This window comes from Silene latifolia, chromosome 9, assembly GCF_048544455.1.
Source record: "Silene latifolia isolate original U9 population chromosome 9, ASM4854445v1, whole genome shotgun sequence".
Classification (NCBI taxonomy): Eukaryota; Viridiplantae; Streptophyta; class Magnoliopsida; order Caryophyllales; family Caryophyllaceae; genus Silene; species Silene latifolia.
In genome coordinates, this window is record NC_133534.1 from 7,511,050 (window position 1) to 7,534,284 (window position 23,235).

At 38.0% G+C, this 23,235-nt stretch overlaps 1 protein-coding gene and 1 pseudogene across 1 annotated transcript; both read right to left on the bottom strand.

Annotated features, from left to right (window-relative positions):
- Window positions 1–6,056: 6,056 nt before the first annotated feature.
- LOC141600543 (disease resistance RPP13-like protein 4) lies at window positions 6,057–7,190 on the bottom strand. The gene has a single exon (XM_074420787.1). The coding sequence runs from the start codon at window positions 7,188–7,190 to the stop codon at window positions 6,057–6,059; it is 1,134 nt and encodes a 377-aa protein (XP_074276888.1).
- A 1,146-nt stretch (window positions 7,191–8,336) lies between these two features.
- Window positions 8,337–23,235, bottom strand: part of LOC141598952 (LEAF RUST 10 DISEASE-RESISTANCE LOCUS RECEPTOR-LIKE PROTEIN KINASE-like 1.2) — a 46,971-nt pseudogene continuing 32,072 nt past the window's right edge.

The window sequence follows — 23,235 nt, forward strand, 5'->3', positions numbered from 1 at the left end:
AGGGACTAAGTGCCATACCTCATTTCTTTTGAATTGATTGAGCTCATCTTGCATGGCAAGCACCCAATCCGCATCCATCAATGCGGTTGTTACATTTGAAGGTTCAATTTGAGAAAGGAACGCATTGTGGGCACAATACTCATTGAGGTGAGCGAGATTGTTGAGGGATGATCTTGTTCGAATTCCCGAGTTGAGATCACTTGTGAGATTAGTGAGTGGATGAGAGCTTTGATGTTTCCACTTCTTTGGAACAATAGTTTCTTGTTCCCCCTCAGCTGCATCAGTCTCGGTGACTGTTACTATTGGCCTGGAAGGTTCTTCATCCTCACTGTTTTGGTTTTCTTGATTCGGAGGTAGAAGCAACGATCGTTGGTCTGTTGCTTCCAGAGAGGAATCGAAGTACTCCGTGTTCCCCCGAGTTCTGCTCTCCTTTGAAGGTGACAGTCTCTGTGTCTGTTGCAATTCAGTGCGGGGAGCTTCTTCATCCGTGAACACGAAGTCTTTTCGAACAAGACCAATCTCAAACTCATCGTCATCGTCCTCATCATCATTATCCATGTTTTGTACCTGTCCAAGCACACTAGATTCATCAAAAATGACATGGATGCTTTCTTCAATTAATAAGGTTCGTTTATTGTAAACTTTATAGGCCTTGCTATGATCGGAGTACCCAATAAATACTCCTTCATCACTACGTGGATCGAACTTGCCCAAATTGTTTTTACCATTGTTGTGAACAAAACATTTGCTTCCAAAACATCTAAAATATGAAATGTTGGGTTTTCTTCCACGCAATGATTCATAAGGGGTTTTATTTAAAATACTCCTTATCATGACACGATTATAAATGTAGCAAGCGGTATTTACCGCTTCGGCCCAAAAGTTCTTAGGCAACTTACTAGTTAATAACATTGTTCTAGCCATTCCTTCAAGGGTTCTATTCATCCTTTCAACCACACCATTTTGTTGTGGGGTTCTAGGAGCCGAGAAGTTATGGTCTACACCATTGTCATCACAATAAGCACCAAATGATGAGTTTTCGAATTCGGTTCCATGATCGGTTCTCATTGAAACAAGTTTTAAGCCAAGTTTATTTTGAATCTTTTTTAACCAAATTAGAAACTCATCAAATGTCTCATCCTTAGAGCTTAGGAAGAGTGCCCAAACAAACCTAGAGTAATCATCAACAATGACACACACATAACGACTACCACCTCTACTTCTAGTTCTCATTGGTCCACACAAGTCGATATGTAAAAGTTGCAAAGGTTGAGATGTACTCATAATTCTTTTGGATTTGAAGGAACTTTTAACATGTTTACCTCTAGCACATTCATCACATACTTTATCAATTTCAAATTTTATATTAGGAATGCCTTCAACCAAATCAAGTCTTTTAAGGGTATTAAGAGTTTTTGTACTAACATGACCAAACCTTTTATGCCATAACCAAGGATCATTGTTCATTACACTCATGCAAGACATGGTGTGACTGGATAGAGAGTTCAAATTAGTTAAGTAAACATCTTTGACACGTCTTCCTTCGAGTATTAGTTCATTAGTAGTGGCATCAAAAATTCGACACACATTAGCATGAAATTCAATAACATTACCCTTATCACAAAGTTGAGAAATACTAAGGAGATTATGTTTCAAACCTTTGACAAGCCGCACATTGTCGACACAAAGTAAGGATGACTTACCAACTTTTCCAATACCAATTACTTCACCTTTCTTGTTGTCACCAAACCTTACCGTGCCACCATCATATGCTTTAAGTGAGAGGAATTGGCTTCTATCACCCGTCATGTGACGAGAGCATCCACTATCCAAGTACCAATTTGCGCCTCTCACCAAGCCCTACACAAGATTAGTTTTTGAGTTTAGGAACCCAAATGAATTTGGGTCCCTTTTTGTGATCAACATAACTTGTGGTGTCTTTCTTAATGTTCATTTCATTTAAAGCCTTGGTGTTCTTGTCAATGTCATCAAATCGTTTTGTACATCCATTAAAAACATGACCATTGTCACCACAATAATTGCAAATGATGTATTCGGGAAGACCTACATACTTCCTTCCTCTAAAATCGTTTTTAGGCTTCTGGATGCAACAGTCAGTCTGACTGTTCCATTTGAAGCCCAAACCCGCAACTTTGTCACATTTCTCGGTTTGATTCGTGAGGAAGTTTAACACGGTTTGACTTCCTTCCCATTTTTCAGTGATGTTCTTAGCATTAACAAGTTCATTGGTCAAGTCATGGACACGTGAGAGAAGATGCAAATTCTTTTCTTTTTCTCTTTTAAGTTCATCATCGTTGTCACTTTCTATGGACAATCTTTTCTCAACAATGAAGTCATGAGTGTGGTTGTTGAGCTTAGACACAAGATATATGATTTTTTCTTTGGACTCTTCATATTTACATGTCATCTTGTCAAGTCTTTTGTTTAGATCAACGACTTCATCGGATCTAAGGTGAGGAGAAGAGCTAGAAGTGCTACATTCGGGCATACCTTTTTGAAAGAAGGTAAGCCTATCATGGAGATCTTCTATTTCATTTTTGAGACAAACAACCTCACTCTTAAGACATTCATTTTCATTTTCCAACCATTCACCTTTTCTTTTAAACTTGTCTAAGTCGTGGTCAGAAGCAACAGTCTTAGAGACTGTTTCTCTTAAGTCTACAACTTCAACAACAAGGTCATAGATCTCATTTTCAAGATCGTCTTTGTCCTTCAAAAGATCATCACGTTCCTTGGTTAGTGAGGAAACTTGCATCACCAAGGTAGTGTTGACATTTTCAAGGTCAGAGACGTCCGTGGGTGTCGACCTAAGACGCTCTAGTTCTTTAGTCAAATGTTTGTTTAACTTGTTGACTCTTTTGACTTCATTGTATGCCTCGGATGTGACAGTTGACGATCTGTTGCTTTTAGTTCATTTTTCAGATTAAAGTTCTCTTGAGCAATTTCCTCAATCTCATTTTGCATTATATCAAGCTTATTAGTTTGAGAACGACACTTATCAAAAAGTTGATCAAGAAGCTTACATACTTTCTCTTTGGAGTAAGTTCTAGCCTTGGCCTTTAGATGATTTACCTCGTTGTCGGAATCGGAGTCGGAATCGTCGGGGTTAGCCATGAGGCATCTTAAGTGTTCAATTTTTGAGGTTTTTGAGACTTTTTCTTTATCATGATTTGCAAGACACATTTTAGCCTCAAGTTCCTCCTCGATGAGTTCCTCATCTTCCTCGGAGTCGGACATTCCCCATATAGCACTCATGACTCTATGTTTGTAGTCCTTTTTAACCTTTTCTCTTCTTTTCTTAGATTTGATTTCTTCCCACTTGGGACATTCTTTAATTTGATGAGTTTTATCACCACATTTAAAGCATCCCACGGTGGAGGTAGGTCGTTTCTTAGGAAAGCGTTTTTTTGAGTAATTATTAGTGAACCTTTTGTTACCTTGTCCATTGACCAACCCGGCTAAGTTTCTTGTGAACATAGCAAACTCGTCTTCCTCCTCATCTTCTTCATCACTTGGAGAAGATGTGAGGGCGAGACTCTTTCCCTTTGATGACTCACTAGAATGCTTATCGAGATTAAACTCGTGAGCCATTAGTGATCCCATTAGTTCATGAAGAGATAGGGTTGACAAGTCTTTGGCTTCCTCTATGGCGGTGACTTTAGGTTGCCATTTAGGAGTTAGACTACGAAGGATTTTTCGAATGATGTCCTCGGACTCGAAATTCCTTCCTAGACTTTGAAGCTCATTAATAATACAAGAAAAACGTGAAGAGAAACTATTTAAAGACTCGTCCTTTGACATTCTAAACATTTCATATTGTTGCATGAGAAGGTCAATACGGTGTTTTCTTACTTGGGACGTCCCTTCATATGCAAGTACAAGAGAATCCCAAATAGATTTTGCCGTAGGACACCCGGAGATTCGACTAACTTCCCCCTCACCAACACAACGTTGAAGAATCGACATTGCTTTGGAATTCTTTTCGGCAAGCTTGAAGTCGTTCTCATCGTAGTTTCTTTCCTCTTTTGTCTTGGTGAAACCGTTAAGAATATCGGTTTCCTCAATGAGAAGAGGTCCATTTTGGATGATGTTCCAACATTGATAATCGATACTTTTGATGTAATGTTCCATCTTGAGTTTCCACCAACCAAAATTCGAACCGGTAAAGACCGGGATCTTGGAGTGTTTCTCGGAATCCATTACCCACGAATCAAACTCTAAGGGGATTAGCCTCTATCAAGAGCACGAGGCTCTGATACCAATTGTTGAGTTTATGGATTCAAGTACCTAAGAGGGGGAGGGGGTGAATTAGGTACTCTTTTTAAAATTTTAACTTCAACTTTATTGGATTAAAGTAAGTTAAGTGAACAAAAGAGATTAGAAGATACTTTGAATAATATTGAAAGATTGAACAAGTATCACAATGAATGTTTGCTGAAGTATGAAAGCAACAATCGTTCTGACTGTATCTATTTGTCTCAGTTTGTGGAGTATTACTGCAGACCAAATACGACAGGATAATGAACTGTTACTTCTAAGTTTAAGCGAAACAAAACAAACAAAGTTACAATGAATGTTTGCTGAAGTATGAAAGCAACAATCGTTCTGACTGTATCTATTTGTCTCAGTTTGTGGAGTATTACTGCAGACCAAATACGACAGTATGATGAACTGTTACTTCTAAGTTTAAGCGAAACAAAACAAACAAAGTAAAGTAAGAAAGCAGCGGAATTAAAGAGATAAGCAAAGAACACGAGTTTTTGAATTGGTTCGGCAAATACTAAAGTGCCTACGTCCAATCTACCTTTTTATTACTTTCCTTTAGTGATCTACTCCGACAACTAAAAGACCCTTGTAATAAAAGACGCCAACCTACTCCGGTTGCAAAGCTAGTACAAGAACTACTCCGTTCTATGACAAGCTAACTCGCAATCTACTCCGATTGCCAACTCACAACCTACTCCGGTTGTCAAGAGTAAAAGACTACTCCGTCCTAAACTCTTCTAACACACTTAAAATGTAAAGGATCAAGTTTCCACTAACACATTCTTAACAAAGAATAGAGGTGGACAACTTTTACAAGATCAACACTTTTAAGCAAGAGAGTTTAGTATAGAAAAGCAACAGTGGCCACGACTGTAGAAACTGAAAGACACTTGAAGACTTATAAACTATTTTGCAAAGACACGGTTTTAAGCTTTTGAAAACACTTTGCAAATATGGAAGAATTAAATCAGAAAAGTCTTGGGGATTTATGGAGGAGGGACACGGTTTATATAGAGGAGGTGAGTGAAGGGATTGCTAGGGTTTTGAAGGGCTTTGAAGGGTCAAAGGCTTTGCATGTGAGGAGCAATAGTAGCCACCCAAACACTTGCACCAAAGAGGAGTCTTTTGCAAAGGTGAGAATAGAGAAAGAAGGTTTGAAAGGTAACCTTAAATGCTCATGCAAAATCTGAAAACAAAGGATGTGAGACAAGTCACAAGGTGACAAGTAATCACAAAAATGGCAAAAAGCAACTTTTGTTTTCTTAAAAACCAAGGGATAGAATTTGCATAAAGAGGAAATATTTTGAATAATTCAAACCATTCTTTATTGGATACTACCTCCTTAAATAAAAATCTGAATTTCTCTTTGAAAAAAGATAATCACGTGAAAGCATTTGAGAGAAAAAGGAAGCTTCAAGTTTTACGAGTTGTGGCCTAGTCCACTCAGCTGTTTGCTTGTTGAAGCAACAGTCATCTGGACTGTTTCTATTACTCTGCTATACTTAACTTTCTCACTTGTACATTAGATGACACACGACTAATTACAATGGGATTAATAACAACTTCAACATTTCTTAATCCAAGCTTGATTGCATCATTAATCCTGAAAAGGTAAACTAAGAGTACACAAATCAAATGGGCATGTTATCATCAACATAAGGAACCCAACACACAAGATTAACAATTACAGTATATATATTTACAAATATTTCCAATAAGCGCGCGCACCCATATGTGTGCAGGTTGAAGCATCCAGCATGTGAATCAATCTAGGAAGTGGAAGATGGAACAGCATGACGAGTAAAGGACGGTTCCCAACCCGAATTTTCATCAGTAGTTCCAGTAGCTTTCTGGAAGGACTGGCGCAACATGGAGTACATTACATCTTTACTCATCTCCAACCGATGCAATGTCGGAAATGTACGCATCATATCATAGCAACTGTGCTGCATATTAGGTAAATATTGAAGGCGTAATATCTTACAATCGACATTCTGGTCGAGCTTTGAAAGATTACCCCCTTTGATGTACAATTTATTGAGCGACACGGGCGGCTTTGTGTCACTGTCAGGTACATTTGCCGTAGCCTCCTTTGGTCGAGCAATTAGATTTAGAATCTTTTGTGACGTGCTGTCGGAGGCGGCCTCCATCTCAAATTTTGTAAGTTTGGGTGGAAATTTGGAATCATCCTCAAATTGACCATCTTGATTATCATCACCAGAACACGCCCCGACCCATGTTATTTTCAAGTGGGTAAGACTTCCTAACTCACAAAGAGTTGCAAGATCGAATTTTGTAGGAAAATTCAAGCGCTTTGTTCGTAATGTTAGTTTCCAAAGATGTTGAAATTGTGATGGGGTAGAAATGAAGGGTTGGTCAGGCGTCTGCTCTTTGGGAAGTACAAATCCCTTAAGCACTCTAAGCTTAATACAGCCACTCAGTGCATCTGGAAGGTGATCAAGTAGGTAACACTCGGATATGTCAAGATATCCAAGTTCCCACTTAAGCATTTTGTTAAACTGCGGTGGAAGAGATTCTAAGTTGTGGCAACCTTTAAGGTTCAAGACCTTGAGGCTTTCCGCCATGGTAGCTAAAGAAGGCGGCTCTACTAACCCCGATACCCCTTGAAGGCTTAAAAACCTGATAGAAGATATTTTGTTAAAAGCCTTAGCCAGGGCTTCCACATCTTCGACGACAATGTACTTTGTGGGATCATTATTCCAGCTACCCAGTTGAAGCATTCTAACGTAGGAGTCTATTATTTTTGACAACAACGAGTTGAGTCTCTTGGTGGTGAGATTAGAAGCATCCGTGTTTGCGACTATACCATTATCGGTAATCTTAAACTTCTCATCACATATCTCACAATATTTTTGACAGTTGGACCAAATTATACTGGGCATGGTGTACTTAACACCTTCCCTTTTACTGTTTTTTTTAACACTTCCTACACCTGTCACTACTCGTTCAATTATTTTCGTTTCCACCAATTTATCTAAGTGTTCTTCGAAATCTAACTTTCTTGTTCTTTCGAATCGACATTTTTTTCAGTTATCGAAAACCAACAAAGGCGCAAGTCATTCTCTTTTACTTCCGTCCCCTGTGGGAGTACAGCAAATAGTTCTAACAATACTTTTTGAGTATTGGGTAGACTTGAATATAAATTTTCAAGGTCAATATTGGTATGTTGGACATTATTATCATTATTGTTGTTGTTATTAACACTAGTATTGTTATTATTACTGTTGTTGTTGTTGTTGGTGGTGGTGGTTTTGTTGGTTTTGTTGGTAGTATGGGTGGCAGTTGAAGTAGGGAGAGTCTTACTAAAAGTGGATACGAACTTACCAAGCCTGCTGGTTGCGAGATCTCTATAATTGGATGCATTTTGCGCGTCATATTTCATCAGCTCTTCAAGAGTCGTTTTAATTTTCTCTACAACTTTGCGAAAACACTCTTCTGTAGTAAACCCCTCATCTTTGTTTTGCTCCAAGTCCTTGATTAAACCGGTAATGGCGTAATCGACTGCTGTTATAAATAGGCGTTTCGGGTGTTTTGTCTTTGGATTTGGCCTCAGCAAGTAGTGATATGAGAGATTTGCCACAACACTGAAGGGTTGAAAATAGATTAAAATTTGACATTGTTATTAGATGAATACACTGTTAAGAAATAAGTGTGATTTTTTTGTTAATTCTTATGAATTATGTATGCTTATTATAATCGATTTTATGTTGGAATTCAAACTATATATAGTAGTTTTGGGAATTGGTTGTGAATAATACGACAAAGCATTCAATAAGAAAGCCAAAGTTAGGAATTTTTTTATTCTAAACACAATGCCTAAGATAAGTAAAGAACTAAAATATTATTCCTAACCTTGCTTTTTTTATTTGATGTTCTTTCTTGTAATTCACAATCAATTGTCAGAACTACTATATACGAGCAATTTTTATTTCAGTAGGTCTCGTGAGAAACGGTATCTCATTTACTTTTACTGGGTCTGCAGGCACAACTTTGATCAAGAATCCTTCAAGAACACTGGGGTGTATGGCCGATCTCCATCGATACACACTTTGACCACATTGAGTATTAATGTATTAACTCTGCTTATCCTAAAAATTAAGCAGCCTTAACTACTGGTGTTCTCCGATATGGTAGAGCTACTCACTATATTCATTACTGAAGTCGGCGATTGTCGGTTTAATTGATGATTACTCAACAGTTTAACCTCACAATCCTCTGTTACTGGAGGTGACAACAAGTTTGTGATTTGTACTAAATCTTTCTTTTCCATCTCCTCAATCTGCAATGCTTCGTAATCAAAATTCTGAATCATCGTCAAAACTTCCAAAACTTCGTCCATTGACGGCCTGAAGTCTTTGTAATGCTGCAGGCACTGGAATGCTAGCTCAGCTACTGAAGTTGTCATTCTCCTGACCTTAAAGTCGGACTCATACCCTAGTTGTGGATCAATCAGATCGGCAAATGCACACCTTTGTATCCTGTTCATTGCGTAATTTGACAGGTTGATCTCGTAGTTGTGTCTGTCCATATCTACTGCACGAAGTGAGGAGATGAGCTCGACTAAAACCACCCCGAAACTGTAGACATCGCTCTTGTCTGTCAGCTGATAGCATTGGTGATACTCAGGATCTAAGTACCCCGGAGTCCCCTGTGGGGCTGTTGAAACGTGGGTTACGTCATTAGGGAAGAGTCTAGATAACCCGAAATCAGCCACCTTGACATTAAAGTTTTTGTCTAAAAGGATGTTATTTGTTTTGACATCGCGGTGAATGATATCTGAGGCATGAAGGTATGACAAGGCACTAGCGGTTTCTACAGCAATTTTTAGACGGGTATCCCATGTGAGTGGGCCAGAATTCACCTTCTGACCATACAAGTGATCAGCAACTGTTCCATTGGAGACGTACTCGTACACAAGGAGGAGTTCCCCGACTGTGGCAAGACGTGCATCCGTAGAGAGATACGAGGTTGTGGTGTCTCAGACAGGTAAGTATCTGAACTTCATTCATGAACTGTTCTACTCTTTTGAAGCTCCTCTCGTACAGACGCTTTACTGCTACTTCTCTTCCATCTTTGAGTTTGCCTATAACAAAATATTGTTTGGTTGAAAATTGGCTCGGAATGAAAAAGCCATCGGACAAATTAATTAAGGCAAATGAGGATTGCCTGAGTCGTCTCATGCAATTATTTAGTTGCCGCCACCAAGTTCTCTGGTATGATCAAAACTGTTGGTGGTCTGTTCAAGTTCTTTGTAGGAGAAAAGTGGAACTCCGAAGTATAGACCGTCCTTTCCAAGCTCTGATTCGGAGCTATCAAGGGACAGACTACGTGCCTTATCATTATCAAATTTCAGGCACTTGCGATACCAGATGGCAAGGATTGCTACAAAGACGAATATACCTCCTCCAATCCCTAAGAATGAATCGAACATCATATGTCAGTGAATCTCTAAGACGTCTTTAATTACATGGTTTAATATGAAAATTGAATTTGCCTATTAACAGAAGAATAATTTTTGTAGTTACCGAATTCAACATATTTCAATTTCTTCTTCCCTGCAAAAAAAAAATAGCACATTAGAGGAGTAATGTTGTGCCGATGGCAGGGTAAGCTGGTTCGACAAGAACAATGGAAATTCCTATTGAAGAATCGAACATCATATTATTGTTAACAAATGAATTTAATTATTAACAGAAGAATAACTTTTGTTGTCATTACCTGAGTTTTTTTCCAAAGCGGGAATTTTTCACAAATCAATTATCAAAATGGGTCGACTTTCAAATTTATTACCCAAAATGGGTCCACGTCATCACCGAAGCTAGGATCGGATCCTAATTGCCAAGTCGGTCAGCAACTATACCCAAAGTTTCACCTAATAGACAACCAAACCTGATGTTTGCCTTTTAGAGCAAGTCGCCACCCGAACTGGCGATCAAGACTGAAGTCGCCACCCGAACTGGCGATTTTTGGATTATACAACGAAACAAATCGCCAAGCGGGCTGGCGATTTGCCTCCTCAGCCTAGGTTCGATAAATCCGATCCTACGTGGACCTATTTTGGAAAAAAATTCTAATAACTTTTGTAGTCGTTACCTGATCGGACATATTTCAATGTCTTCATCCCTGCAAAAGAAAAACATTAGAGTAAATACAAACGTCAACAATTACGGAATTTCTAAATGAATTGAAGACGACTAACAAGAATCATCATCTGAATTGGTAAATCAGTGCACCTGGTTTAGGACATACTGCAGTATGTGTCCCATCTGGGCAATAGCAAGTAAATCTCATTTTGTTATCGTCCGATGATCCACATACACCTCCGGAATTCTGACACGCTGAGCAGGTATCGAAGTCCACCGTGTATTCAACCTCAAATCCCTTATTCAACACCCTAGATAGACTCACATTTCCCATGTTAAGATCATCCAACTCTGACTTGAGCACCGGAAAAACCCGCTTCGTAGAGCACAACTTACTTATGTTACCCACATCTTCTGGTTTATCAAAGTAATATGCTGAATCCACAGTAGTATTTACACCGTTACATGTGATAAACTTCAAACTACCGCTGTAATTTGCGACTGAAGCACAACTTAAGAACAAACTAATGTTGACTGAACTTGAAAGGTTGTGACAATTTGGTTATTGTTTCGTTTCTTATTAGACTTTGACAGGAAATAGGAGTAATATTATAACAAAACGGGTTTTGAACCAAGGACATAATATGCGAAGATGTATTAATACTAACAATCCTCGCGCTAAGAGATTCCGCCCCATTTGTTTTACCCATTTGATAGATAAACGGGCCAACTGTTGGCCCGTTTTGACAGCTAAGGCCGAAATTCCGATGGCCGCAGAATTGCGGCCTGTTTCCTCCCCAATATGGGTATCCAAGATTTGTAATATTTCCACAAGAAAATGGATTATTTTTGCATATTGTATAGTATGCATTATTTCCAGCTGACAAATAAATTTTAGTAAACAAGACCAACAAATTTATGGTGAAATATTGCAAGTTATAAAAATTAGGAGCCATATTTTTTATAACTTGGTATGAAAAAAAAACTATGGTGGTGTATATAAACATGAACATTATATGGGATTGTGTGTTAGCTTTAGTGCGTTAAGCGCGCTGTTGAACAAAGAAAACTTGGAAAGTTTAAGGAACGTTGACTTTGTTTTTGACTGAAGATTGAAAAGTAAATGGAATGATAGAGAGTTGACTGACTTTTTGGACTTCATATTACCTTTTTTTAGACAAATGACTTGATATTACCTCCTATTCTATATTTCCTTCCTTATTTTCTAACACAAATTCTCATTTGTGACGGACTAAATCTGTCACAAACTTGTGACGTGAGACAAGCTTGCAAGTGGAAGGACAAGTGAAAAGGGCAAGTGGGAGGGGTTGTGAGAGGTCACTTGTGACCGTCACAACCCAGACGGACTGATTTTCTAAAACGGATTATTCAGGTTTTTTTCCGCTTTTTTATTTTGGAAATTTTAATTCTTATTTTATTAATCCTTCTCTCATATCACCAAACCCACCCATCTTTTTTACTCATATTTTATTACTTTTCTTAATGTTTGGCTCCACAATTTTTTATTTAACTCCTAATTATTTATCACTCTCTCATATCACCAAACTCACCAACTCTTTTACTCTTATTTTATTCCCCTCCTTAATATCCGTGCCCACAAACAATGGGAAGAAAATATAGAATTGGAGGGAGTATTTTTTTGTTGTTGTTGTGTGTAAACCATCCGGATTTGAGCCGGATAGGACCGTTAGGGTAGTAAAACTCTTCACTTATGAGTTTTAACACTGCTGCATCTCCAGGGCTCGAACACGAAATCTCTAATTAAGTTAGAACAACCTCTTTCTAGTTGATCTAAGTGTTCATGGTATTCTTGATCAACTTGTGAGGGACGACAAATAGCTACAAAATTGACCAAATAAGGGAGCAGCTACTAGCTAGAGTTGGCAAAAACTGACTCGACTCGTCCGAAATCCGGTTTGATAGAACTCGAAAATTAGGTGAACCGAAACTTACCCGACCCGACATGAGGCTAACCCGATGATCGAAAGCAGCCTTAGTTTTTTTGTTTTTCACCCGGCCCGTAGCCCGTTATTGACTCAACCTGATGGATGACCCGATAATGAACTAGCTTAATAATGGTGTACATAGGGCGAAATTGACATTTGTGGAATATAGGTTGTTAGTATTATAGGTTGTTAGGGTTGTTAGACTAACCGACTTATCTAACTACCTATATATATACCTATCATGTAATAAGTTGAGATGATCAATTTAACAGAATACATCATTCAATTCTTTCATTCGTTCACTTCCTTCTCTTCTCTTATCTCTCTAATCATTCTCTATCATTCATCATGATCTAGACTGATCATAGTTCATATGGTATCAGTGGTTTAAAAGATCCAATCAAACGCTTCCGCAACAATCAACAAACATATTCATTGTTAAATCTTTGAATACATTCTTTGAATTTTTTATCTCACATACATAATCATGTCACAACCTGAAAATTCTTCATCTGTTCAAGAATCTCTATACTCTCCTCTCGATGATCCATTTTTTCTATCACCAAATGATCAGCCTGGGTTGAAGCTGTCCGAGACTCTGTTTGATGGTTCTAATTTTCACAATGGCAAATGAGACATAATTCAGGCACTTCTCTCCAAAAACAAGATTGGTTTTATTTCTGGTGAATGCCAACTTCCTGACAAATCTGATAAAAGGTATAATGCTTGGATTCGTTGTGATATACTTGTTTCTAGATGGATTAAGAATTCTATGATTAAGACTTTGCAAGATAATTTTCAATATACTCAGTCATCTAAGCATCTTTGGTCTGAATTAGTTGAGCGTTTTGGTCAGCTAAATGTGCTAGAATTGTATGAGTTAAAGAAAGAACTTGCTAATATAAAACAAGAAAACGCCTCTTTGTTGGACTATTATGGCAAAATCAAGGGATTATGGGAAAACATTGACCACATGGATCCTGTGCCTCAATGCACTGGCGGGATTATGTCTCAATGTACCTGTAATATGTTCAAACGGTTGGTAGAAAGGGAGACCCAATCCAAGTTGATTCAACTGTTGATGGGTTTACATGGTGGTTATGAACAAGTTCAATCCTCTTTATTGTCTATGGAACCCCTTCCTCCCATAGACCGTGCTTTAGGAATTTTGCAAAAGATTGAAAGGCAAAAATCCATTAATGATAACAATTCTGCTGTTCTTGAGACTGTTGCCTATGCTGCCAAGAAGAGATTTGGTAATCACAAATCTGCTGAAGATAATGCAAAGGGCAAGCGTTCTAAGGACAATTCTGGTCAAGCTAATACTCTTGGGCAGTTTGTTATTCCATGTGCTCAGTGTGGTAAATCAAATCATAAGACTGAAGATTGTTTTCAACTTCAGACTTGCTTGTTTTGTGACATTAAGGGACACATTATCGAGCATTGTTATAAATTCAAGGCTTGGAAAGCAAAGCAAGCCAAGAAAGCTGCTAATTCTGTTGGCACTGTTAAACAAGACATTCCTAAACCTGCAAATAATGCAGCAGCTTGCCATAACCAGGATGCTGAATACACACCTGTCTGTGGTCCTATTTCTCAGAATGGGGGTTTCTTTTATCCCACATCTTTTGGTTATAATACACCTGGCATGTCTTTACCAGATCATCAGGCTGCTTTACAGACTGCTGGTGCTTCTCATGCTTCTCAAAATTCTCAGGTTTCACAAGTTTCACCTGATATTGTGCAAGGTATTGTTAACTCAGTCATGACTAAGGTTCTTCAGGCATTGTCTGACAAAGCTCCTTCTTCTCATACTGGTGAACCTAACTCTCAGGCTTTTAGCCATTTTGCAGGTATCTCTCCTTCCTGTTCTTTTCGTTAATTATGGTTTTTACTTTTACAAAGACGGGTGATTGACATCGAGCATCCGACCATATGACTTGGATGCTTCCATCTTACATGATGTTGTCTCTTTGACACAACCATTGTTTGTAGCTTTACCTGATGGCACATTGAAACCAGTTTATAAAACTGGGACAGTTTATTTGACTCACCATATTGTTCTGTATGATGTATTACTTATTCCTGATTTCAAACCTAATCTCTTATCTGTTGGCAAGTTAATTTCCAGATCTAAATTGCTTGTTATATTCTCAGATGACAATTGTTTGTTTCAGGACCCTTCAAGTAATACTACTGTTGCAATTGGTAAAAGAACTGGAAATTTATACATTCTTAGGCATTCTGTTACTACCAAAGCATGTAATACGACTAGCTTAAATACATCTAATGCTGTTCAGCAACTAAATGTAGATCTTTTTCATTCTAGGCTTGGTCATTCATCTGTAGAAAAACTCAAGCATGTAAATCCTATTCTGATGAAAAGAGTTAATAAAATGTTTTGTGAAACTTGTATTCTGGCCAAGCATCATTCTTTGCCTTTTCATAGAAGTCTTTCACATGCTACCAAGTGTTTTGATCTTGTGCATATGGATTTATGGGGGCCATATAAACAGTCTGATAGGACTGGTGCTCATTCTTTCCTGACTATTCTGGATGATTACTCCAGGAGTACCTGGACTTTCTTACTTCAACAAAAGACACAGGTTCCTAGTCTAATTATTAGCTTTGTTAATCTAGTAGAGACACAATTTAATGCAAAGATAAAAGTCATAAGATCTGATAATGGAACTGAGTTCTTTCAAACACAGTGTCATGATTACTTTGCTTCTAAAGGTATTATTCATCAAAGGAGCATTGTTGGCAGACCTCAACAAAATGGGAGGGTGAAAAGAAAGCATAGACACCTATTAGAAACAGCTAGAGCTCTTAGGTTTCATGCACAGCTACCTATTAAGTTCTGGGGAGACTGCTTATTGACTGCTACATATTTGATTAACAAGTTACCATCTTCTGTTTTAAATTGGCAGACACCTCATGAGCTATTATTTCATACTAAACCAGTTTATGATGAATTAAGAGTCTTTGGGTCTTTATGTTATGCTACTAGTCCTATTACTGTCAGAGATAAATTCATGCCCAAAGCCAGAAAATGTCTCTTTATTGGTTATCCCCCTGCTCAAAAGGGTTACAAACTCTATGATTTAGAGACACATGATATCTTTGTCAATAGGGATGTTGTGTTTTATGAACATTATTTTCCTTTCAAGACTGAAAATGTTCAGCATTTTTCTACTGATTTTCTTTCTGATCTTGACATTTTAAAGGAATCAGAAATTGTTTTATCACATAATATAGTAAGTCCTAATGCTCAGACTGCTAGCAATACTACACATCAAAGTTCTCTTCAAAATTTATCTAGTAAACCACCATCTAGCAGTGGAGATATGTTTGTACAGTCTGTCCCTTCTTCAGGTCTTCTTGATGTTAGGAGATCCAGCAGGACAAGAAAGACATCCAGCAGATTATCTGGATATCATTGTCCATCTGTCTCCACAGCTTTGCATACAGCTGTGATTAAACAGCTTGATAATTTTGACCCAAGCTACATTTCTTCACTGTCTAATGTTATTCAAGAGATTGAGCCCAGTTACTATAGTCAAGCTAGTAAAGATTCAAGATGGATAGCTGCCATGGACCAAGAATTATTGGCACTTGAGCAGAATAACACTTGGGTATTAACTGATCTACCTAAAGATAAGAAAGCTACAGGTAGTAAGTGGGTATACAAGATTAAACATTGAGCAGATGGAACTGTGGAGAGGTTCAAGGCTAGGCTTGTAGCAAAAGGGTTCAATCAGATAAAGGATAAGGACTATAAGCACACATTCTCTCATGTTGCTAAGTTCACTACTGTTAGAACTTTACTAGCAGTTGCAGCTATAAGGAAATGGCCTCTTTTCCAATTGGATGTTAATAATGCCTTTCTTCACGGGTATCTTGATGAAGAGATTTACATGAAGCCTCCCATGGGCTATACTAAGGCTAGAAAAGGACAAGTTTGTAGGCTTCTAAGATCCTTGTATGGCCTGAAGCAGGCATCAAGGCAATGGAACCAGGAATTATCAAAATTTCTGGTTCAACAGGGTTATGTGCAATCTAAGCAGGATTATTCTCTTTTTACTCTCCAAAATCCTCTGACCAACAAATTGGCATTGGTATTAGTGTATGTAGATGACATTCTTCTCACTGGAGATGATCTAGAAGCCTTGGATTCCTTGAAGACAGCCTTGCATTCTAAGTACACCATTAAGGATTTGGGTGAAATGAGGTTCTTTTTGGGACTAGAGATTGCTAGAAATGAATCTGGTATAATGTTGAACCAAAGGAAGTATGTTCTGGACATCATTAAAGATGGCTTTGAGGATTGTAAAGTGGCATCCTTTCCTATGCAGAAGGGTTTAAAGCTTGCTATTGATCAAGGTGAGCTTCTATCTGATCCTGAAGTCTACAGAAGGCTTGTAGGAAGGCTACTCTACCTCAGTCTTACTAGGCCTGACATAGCTTACAGTGTACAGCATTTAAGCCAGTTTCTAAGTCAACCACGAGAACCTCACTATCAAGCAGCACAGCATTTGCTAAAATATCTCAAAGGGACAGTTAATGCTGGACTCTTTTATCCATCTACTGCATCCCTTACTTTACAGGCTTACAGTGATGCTGATTGGGGCTCCTGTGCATCAAGCTGTAGGTCGTTGAGTGGCTATTGTATATTTCTAGGGGACTCACTGGTTTCATGGAAAACCAAGAAACAAGTGACGGTTAGCAAGAGTTCGCGACGAGAATATCGAAGTATGTCTTATACAACCAAAGTGAATTGGTTTGGTTGGCGGGGTTACTCGAGATTTTGAGTAGAAATCAAAGCGCCAATACCTTTGTATTGCGATAATAAAAAGACAAAGACATAGCATTGAATCCGTCTTTCATGAACGGACCAAACACTTAAACATAGATGTCATTTTGTCCGTGACAAGCAAATTTGGAAGGGTTCTTATATACTCAAAGCATGTTAGGAGTGGATCAAAGAATCGCAGACTTGATGACTAAAGCTCTTGGAAAACAGGAGCATCATTTCTTTGTTGCCAAATTAGGCCTTAAATTGTACCAAGATGTTCCATCTTGAGGGGGGGATGTGGAATATAGGTTGTTAGTATTATAGGTTGTTAGGGTTGTTAGACTAACCGACTTATCTAACTACCTATATATATACATATCATGTAATAAGTTGAGATGATCAATTTAACAGAATACATCATTCAATTCTTTCATTCGTTCACTTCCTTCTCTTCTCTTATCTCTCTAATCATTCTCTATCATTCATCATGATCTAGACTGATCATAGTTCATAACATTTATCTTAATTTTCACTTAAAACCACAAATAGTACACCTACACATTGTTTAAACATTAAATTACCCATCAAAAACCAACGTAATTTATTTTCGCAGTACAAATTTTACTCATTGCAGTACTTTTTACACCAAACTTTCCACTTACTACCCTTACAAAAAAAATAGCAAACTTCATTCCCTATTTTTCTCTCTACTGTACCATGGCTTCCATCCTTACCTTCGTTCAACAGTTCAACCTCCTTCAATTATTCAATTATGATTAATTATTCAATTATAGAACGTATATTTATTAGTCCACTAATCTATTACAATTAATCTAATTGACTTCTTTATAATTTTGTAAATTTTTAATTAGGGCTTATGCTCAAACTAATTGCTATTAATTGTTATTGGATGGTGGGATATTGGTGTAGCCGTGTAGTAGGATGTCGCCATTGACATGTAGTTTGGCTTTTTGTTTTCTTAATTTTTCAATGTATTGTACGTACTATACACAATGGTTTCAACTTTCACATAGTACACAGTGGTTTCACGTAGTACACTGTACGCACCGGCTCCGACCCACCAACCACCCCACTCCGGCGGACTTGATGGCCAGCAAAGTCTCTTCCTACAGGCAACCACCATCCCTCAACAACGACGACATGAGAGGGAAATAAGATGATACGGAATTAGGGGAAAATGTTGTGAAATTAGAGAGAATATATTAGAGAGAAGTTAGGGAGGGAAAATGGGATGAAAAATATTAGGGGTATAATTGTCAACTGTGTACGCGATGAATAAAATGTGTACTGCGATGAATAAAATGTGTACCCAATACAGACCCGACCTAACTTGCCACTTAGCTTATGACCCGACCCAAAGATGACTCGACAGAAACTGTAACCGACCCAAATCTGTCATCAACCCTACACTAGAGTTGGTCAAAAGCGGGCTTAGGCCGGACATGGGCCGAGCCTAACTGCTAAAAAAGTGTCCGGCGGGCCGTATTTAGTAGCCCAAGCCCGCTAAGCGGGCCATTTTTCACTGTACATACCCGCCCACTTCAAGAGAGCGGGCCGGCCCGTGGGCCTGACTAAAATAAAATACAAAAATTAGTGTTTTATTAAAACACGAGTTTATTATCGCTACATCCCCTAAATCTTAACAATTATCTTTAAAAGTATACTAATTTTCAAAAGATAAGTTTACTAGATTTTTGAAAAAACACAAGTTTGGCAATGTTCTACTACAAACATCGAAAGTTCATTTTTGCCTTGGTATTTGTGCGGCACCGTTAGCGGTTACATACACTCCCGTGTAAATACTTGAAAGGTACTATCTTTATACGACAATCCCGTTAGCATGTCCAATCTCGGAGAATCTTTATACGGCAAGTGTAAATATCGACAATCTACCACTTATAAACGTAAGGCATAAGTATTCATTTGCGCTACCTAATTGATTTAGAGTGTACAAATTGCAAATGAAATAAGCAGAGAACGTCTGAGGATTGAGGGTTTGAGGACTTTTATGAGGTTACTAATAATAGCGGGCGCCCATGGGCAATTTTTTTTAGTCCAAGCCCGTCCATTTATTTTAGCGGGCCTAGTTTTCTTGTCCATTACCCGTTTAATTTTTTATTTTTCTTGTCCAAGCCCGCTATTTTAGCGGGCCGAACGGGCTGGGTCAAACGGGTCGGCCCGCACTTGATCAGCTCTACCCTACACAACTCAAACCCTATATGACCCAACTTGTTTTGATCCGATCCAAAACCGCCCCGGTGACCACCTCTAAGTATAGCCCACAACTTTTAGTATCACAACTTCAGTATCATAATCACTAAATAAGGGGCAGTTTTATTTGATTATTGGAGTTCCATATAAGGAAAGTAAAAATAATCAAAATTGACTTTTCATATCGCTCCGTATCGGCACAATTCTTATATCCTACACCCATGTGTAGGATACTACATACTCCCTCCTAACCTCCCACTCCCCACTCATCCTCAACCTCCTTTTTTTTTTCTTTTTTTCTTCTTTTACTTTTTTTTTCTTTTAAAATTTTAAAACAAAAATTAACTTCCACTTTTAAGAAAAGTTACCACAGTCATATTCAATTTAAGTGTTACGTAGGGTTACATTCACGATATGACACTATTATATTCATTTTAAGTTTAGTAAATATGACAATATTGTTTAATGAATATGTGCTTTAAAGTGCGATATTCACAATAGGACACTATCATATTCACTTTCAGTTTAGTGAATATGACAGTGTAGTTTGATGAATATCTATTATGGGGTGTCATATTCATCCGATGGTTCTATTAAATTCATTTTCACTTGAGTGAATATGACATTTATAGTTTAGTGAATATGACTTTATTTGTTCAAATATATTGAACAATAATCATGAACATTTAATTTCATACCAAAATCGCATAATACAAAATAATTTAAGGAAAAAAAATTATGTGATATGATATGAATATGTCAATTACGTTATGTGAATATGTGAGGAAAAATAAAACAAATAACAAAATATATCAAATATGATCTCAATTTGTAGAGGAATAAAAATTATGAATAATAATATATTTTTTTATTATTTTCTAATTTATTAAATTTATAATTTATTTATTATAAGAAAAAAATTAAGAAAAGGGAGTATCATGCACCATACTCCTGGGTGCATGGTATAATTTACCGTATCGGCAACCATCGTGATTCCCCATTTCTTCGTTTTAGCTCATCAATGGCCTCCGAGTCTCCGACTAACTGCTGTAACACTAACACTCTCCACTGCCGTAAATCCAACGCTTTTTTCTCAAGGTTTCTTCTCTGTTCTCCTATTTATTCACTTTTGCTCAATTTTCTTCGATTGTTTTGTGCACTAGATTAGGTTTTCTGATTTTAATTATTGTATTTTGATTTCTTATGTGTTTTTAAGCGTTTGCGAATTTTAACTTGATGCGTTGTTCGGTTCATTATCGACTTCACGGCTATGGTGGTCGTCGGCTCGTCGCCAGTCATTCGCGCCTGACCACGGTTAGCTGGGGTGGGGAAGGGGGTGGTCGGGGCGGGGGTTTGAGTTAGGTTTAATTTTTTTTTGTGCATGAAATGAGAGGGGTAAAGTCGGAAATTTTGTGTTGGATTTAACTAGTGCGAGTAGGAAATAGCATAGCCTAAAAAAAATAGGGTGTCGTGGAAACTGACGATACCCAATGGGGCAATGGGCCATGTTGTAGTCTATGTTACTGAGACTTAGGGGACATATTCACATAGGGGAGTGCTATGGCGACACCGGGTGTTACCGAAACTCGGTAACACCCTAATAAAAAAATAGAAAAAAATAAAAAATCAGAAAGTAGTTTTCGTTTTTGCGCCAATATCGTAAGGATAAAATCGTAATTCACAATGTATTGTATTAATAAAATCAAATATATAAGAGATACTAATCAAATATATATATGGTAGCAAACTAGCAATACAAATCATAACACTTGTTTATTGATAGTGGATTTGTCGCACTCCCCAAATCAAACAAATAACTCAACTAATGCAGTAGGGTAGTCGAGGTCGAACCACAGGGAGATCAAGTTTGAATACTAGTTTTGTCTTAGATTATAAGTTAGCTACGTGAATCAAGAAATTGGTTGACATTAAACTAATTAACTAAATTAATAACTACTAAAACAATTAAAGTAAGAAAGCAAGTAATAGAAATGGCAATTCAACAAAAGAAGTGAAAATGAGCAAGAAAAGATTAAGTTGTAAATCAAATGATTAAAGGGCCTAGAACTCGGTTCTCCCACAACGATTCATAATTCCACGTCACGATTCCCTAGGCTAATCACTCGGGTAGACAAGCAAGGGGGAGATGGCTCTAATTCGCCTACTAACTCCCTCTCGGGCCCATAATAGGACACTAGCTCTACCCACCAACCCCCCTCTCGGGTTCGAAGGTCGGAATCCCTAACTCAACACCCAACTACCAAAAAACATGCATTTTTCCAAGGTGGTCAAGTAATTGGTCAAGGTCACTAAGCACTCATCGTATTCCGGGTCATCCCACTCCTCCTCTCGGAGGTCGATTTCAAACGCTAGCCTAGAGGTACCCTCCCTTGGTTCTCCCTTTCGGTCTCAACCTAGGTTAGTGATAAGACCAACTTTCGGGTACCCAATTTACAACCTAACCAACTCTCGTTGGTGGACAAGGGTTACAAATCGACACTACCCAAAATCAATCCATAAACCATGTAATTCCTCTAAACTATCCTCACCAATTTCCCCAAATAACTAGCCTTTATGAGAATCAATTAGTGAAATTACTCATGTCGGGTCAACCGAGTCCTAGTAGAAGACTACTCACTAATCATTACTAATCTAACACTAAACACATTTATAATTACTCTAATCATGAAATTAAACAAAATAAAGTAATAAAGATTGAAACTTTAACTAATCTAATTACTAAACATGAATAAATTAACACTAAATATGTTAAGAGTAATAAAGACTAAAACTTTAACTAATTAAAGAGACTAAACTAAGTAAAACATAACAATAATTAAATACCAATAAGAGAAAGAAAGAGAAGAAATTTATACCAACTTGTACTTAAATGAAAATGAGATCTTCATACAACACTTGTAAATTGAAGGAACAAGTTACCAATATAAACTAAGAAGAAGGAAAGATGGAATTTTTCTATGTTATATGAGAACTACTCCTACATTCCTTCTGTTTGTCTAATGAAGGCTGCGTCCAAAATTAAGGGTTCCCCCCTTCTCATACAAAAGTTGGGTTTAAATAGGGGAGTACAAAAGGCAACGAAAAGACTATAATGCCCTCAACTTAAAATGACAAGGAAAGGAAAATGAATGGGCAGTTCCGTCATTAGCTGATCAAAACTCAATAAACAAGCTCCAAATTTCAGCGGAGAGCACGGGCTTCAACACGAAGAAAACCCGGTTTCAACGGAGGAGATCGCGGCGAGGCAAGGCGGCTGATGATGCGTTGTTCTGGATCGAATCCGCCTGCTGGAGGTTGAATGGAGTACGAATTGGTGGCGCAGCTTGTTGCGAATCAACTCGGGTTTCGACTGCGAGTTCGAATTGGTGAACGAGTTGATGGTGGTGCGAAAAATGATTCCGTGGCCGCCATATTGTTGCTGGTTGTTTGATTTATGGATGAATTGGACTCGGGTTTTGATGCCGAGTTCTTCTGGGCTGCTGCTGTTTTGGTGATGACGGCTGAAATTGGTTTGATGGTCGATGAATTGGGTTGATGGTGAGTGAGGATCTGGGCAGCTCGAGGCTCGAGCCACGGCGACTCAGTTTCCGTTGAAATGCAGGGGACTAGGGGATGGATAGCATTTGGAGATTGGTTTCGGTGCCGAGACGAGGTAGAGCAAGTGGTGAATTGGTATTATGGTGAAAATGGTTTTGTGGTGAGTAATTGATGATTATGGCATATGGGTGAGTATAAATGATGGTGAAATGTTGATTTATGGTGGCTTTAATTAACAGTGATGGTGAAGGTAGATGAAATGGTTATGGTAAATGGAGGGAGCTTGGCTATT

What these genes read in the sequence shown, in the direction of transcription:
- LOC141600543 (XM_074420787.1), bottom strand. Translation starts at nt 7,190, where the DNA reads ATGCCCAGTATAATTTGGTCCAACTGTCAAAAATATTGTGAGATATGT.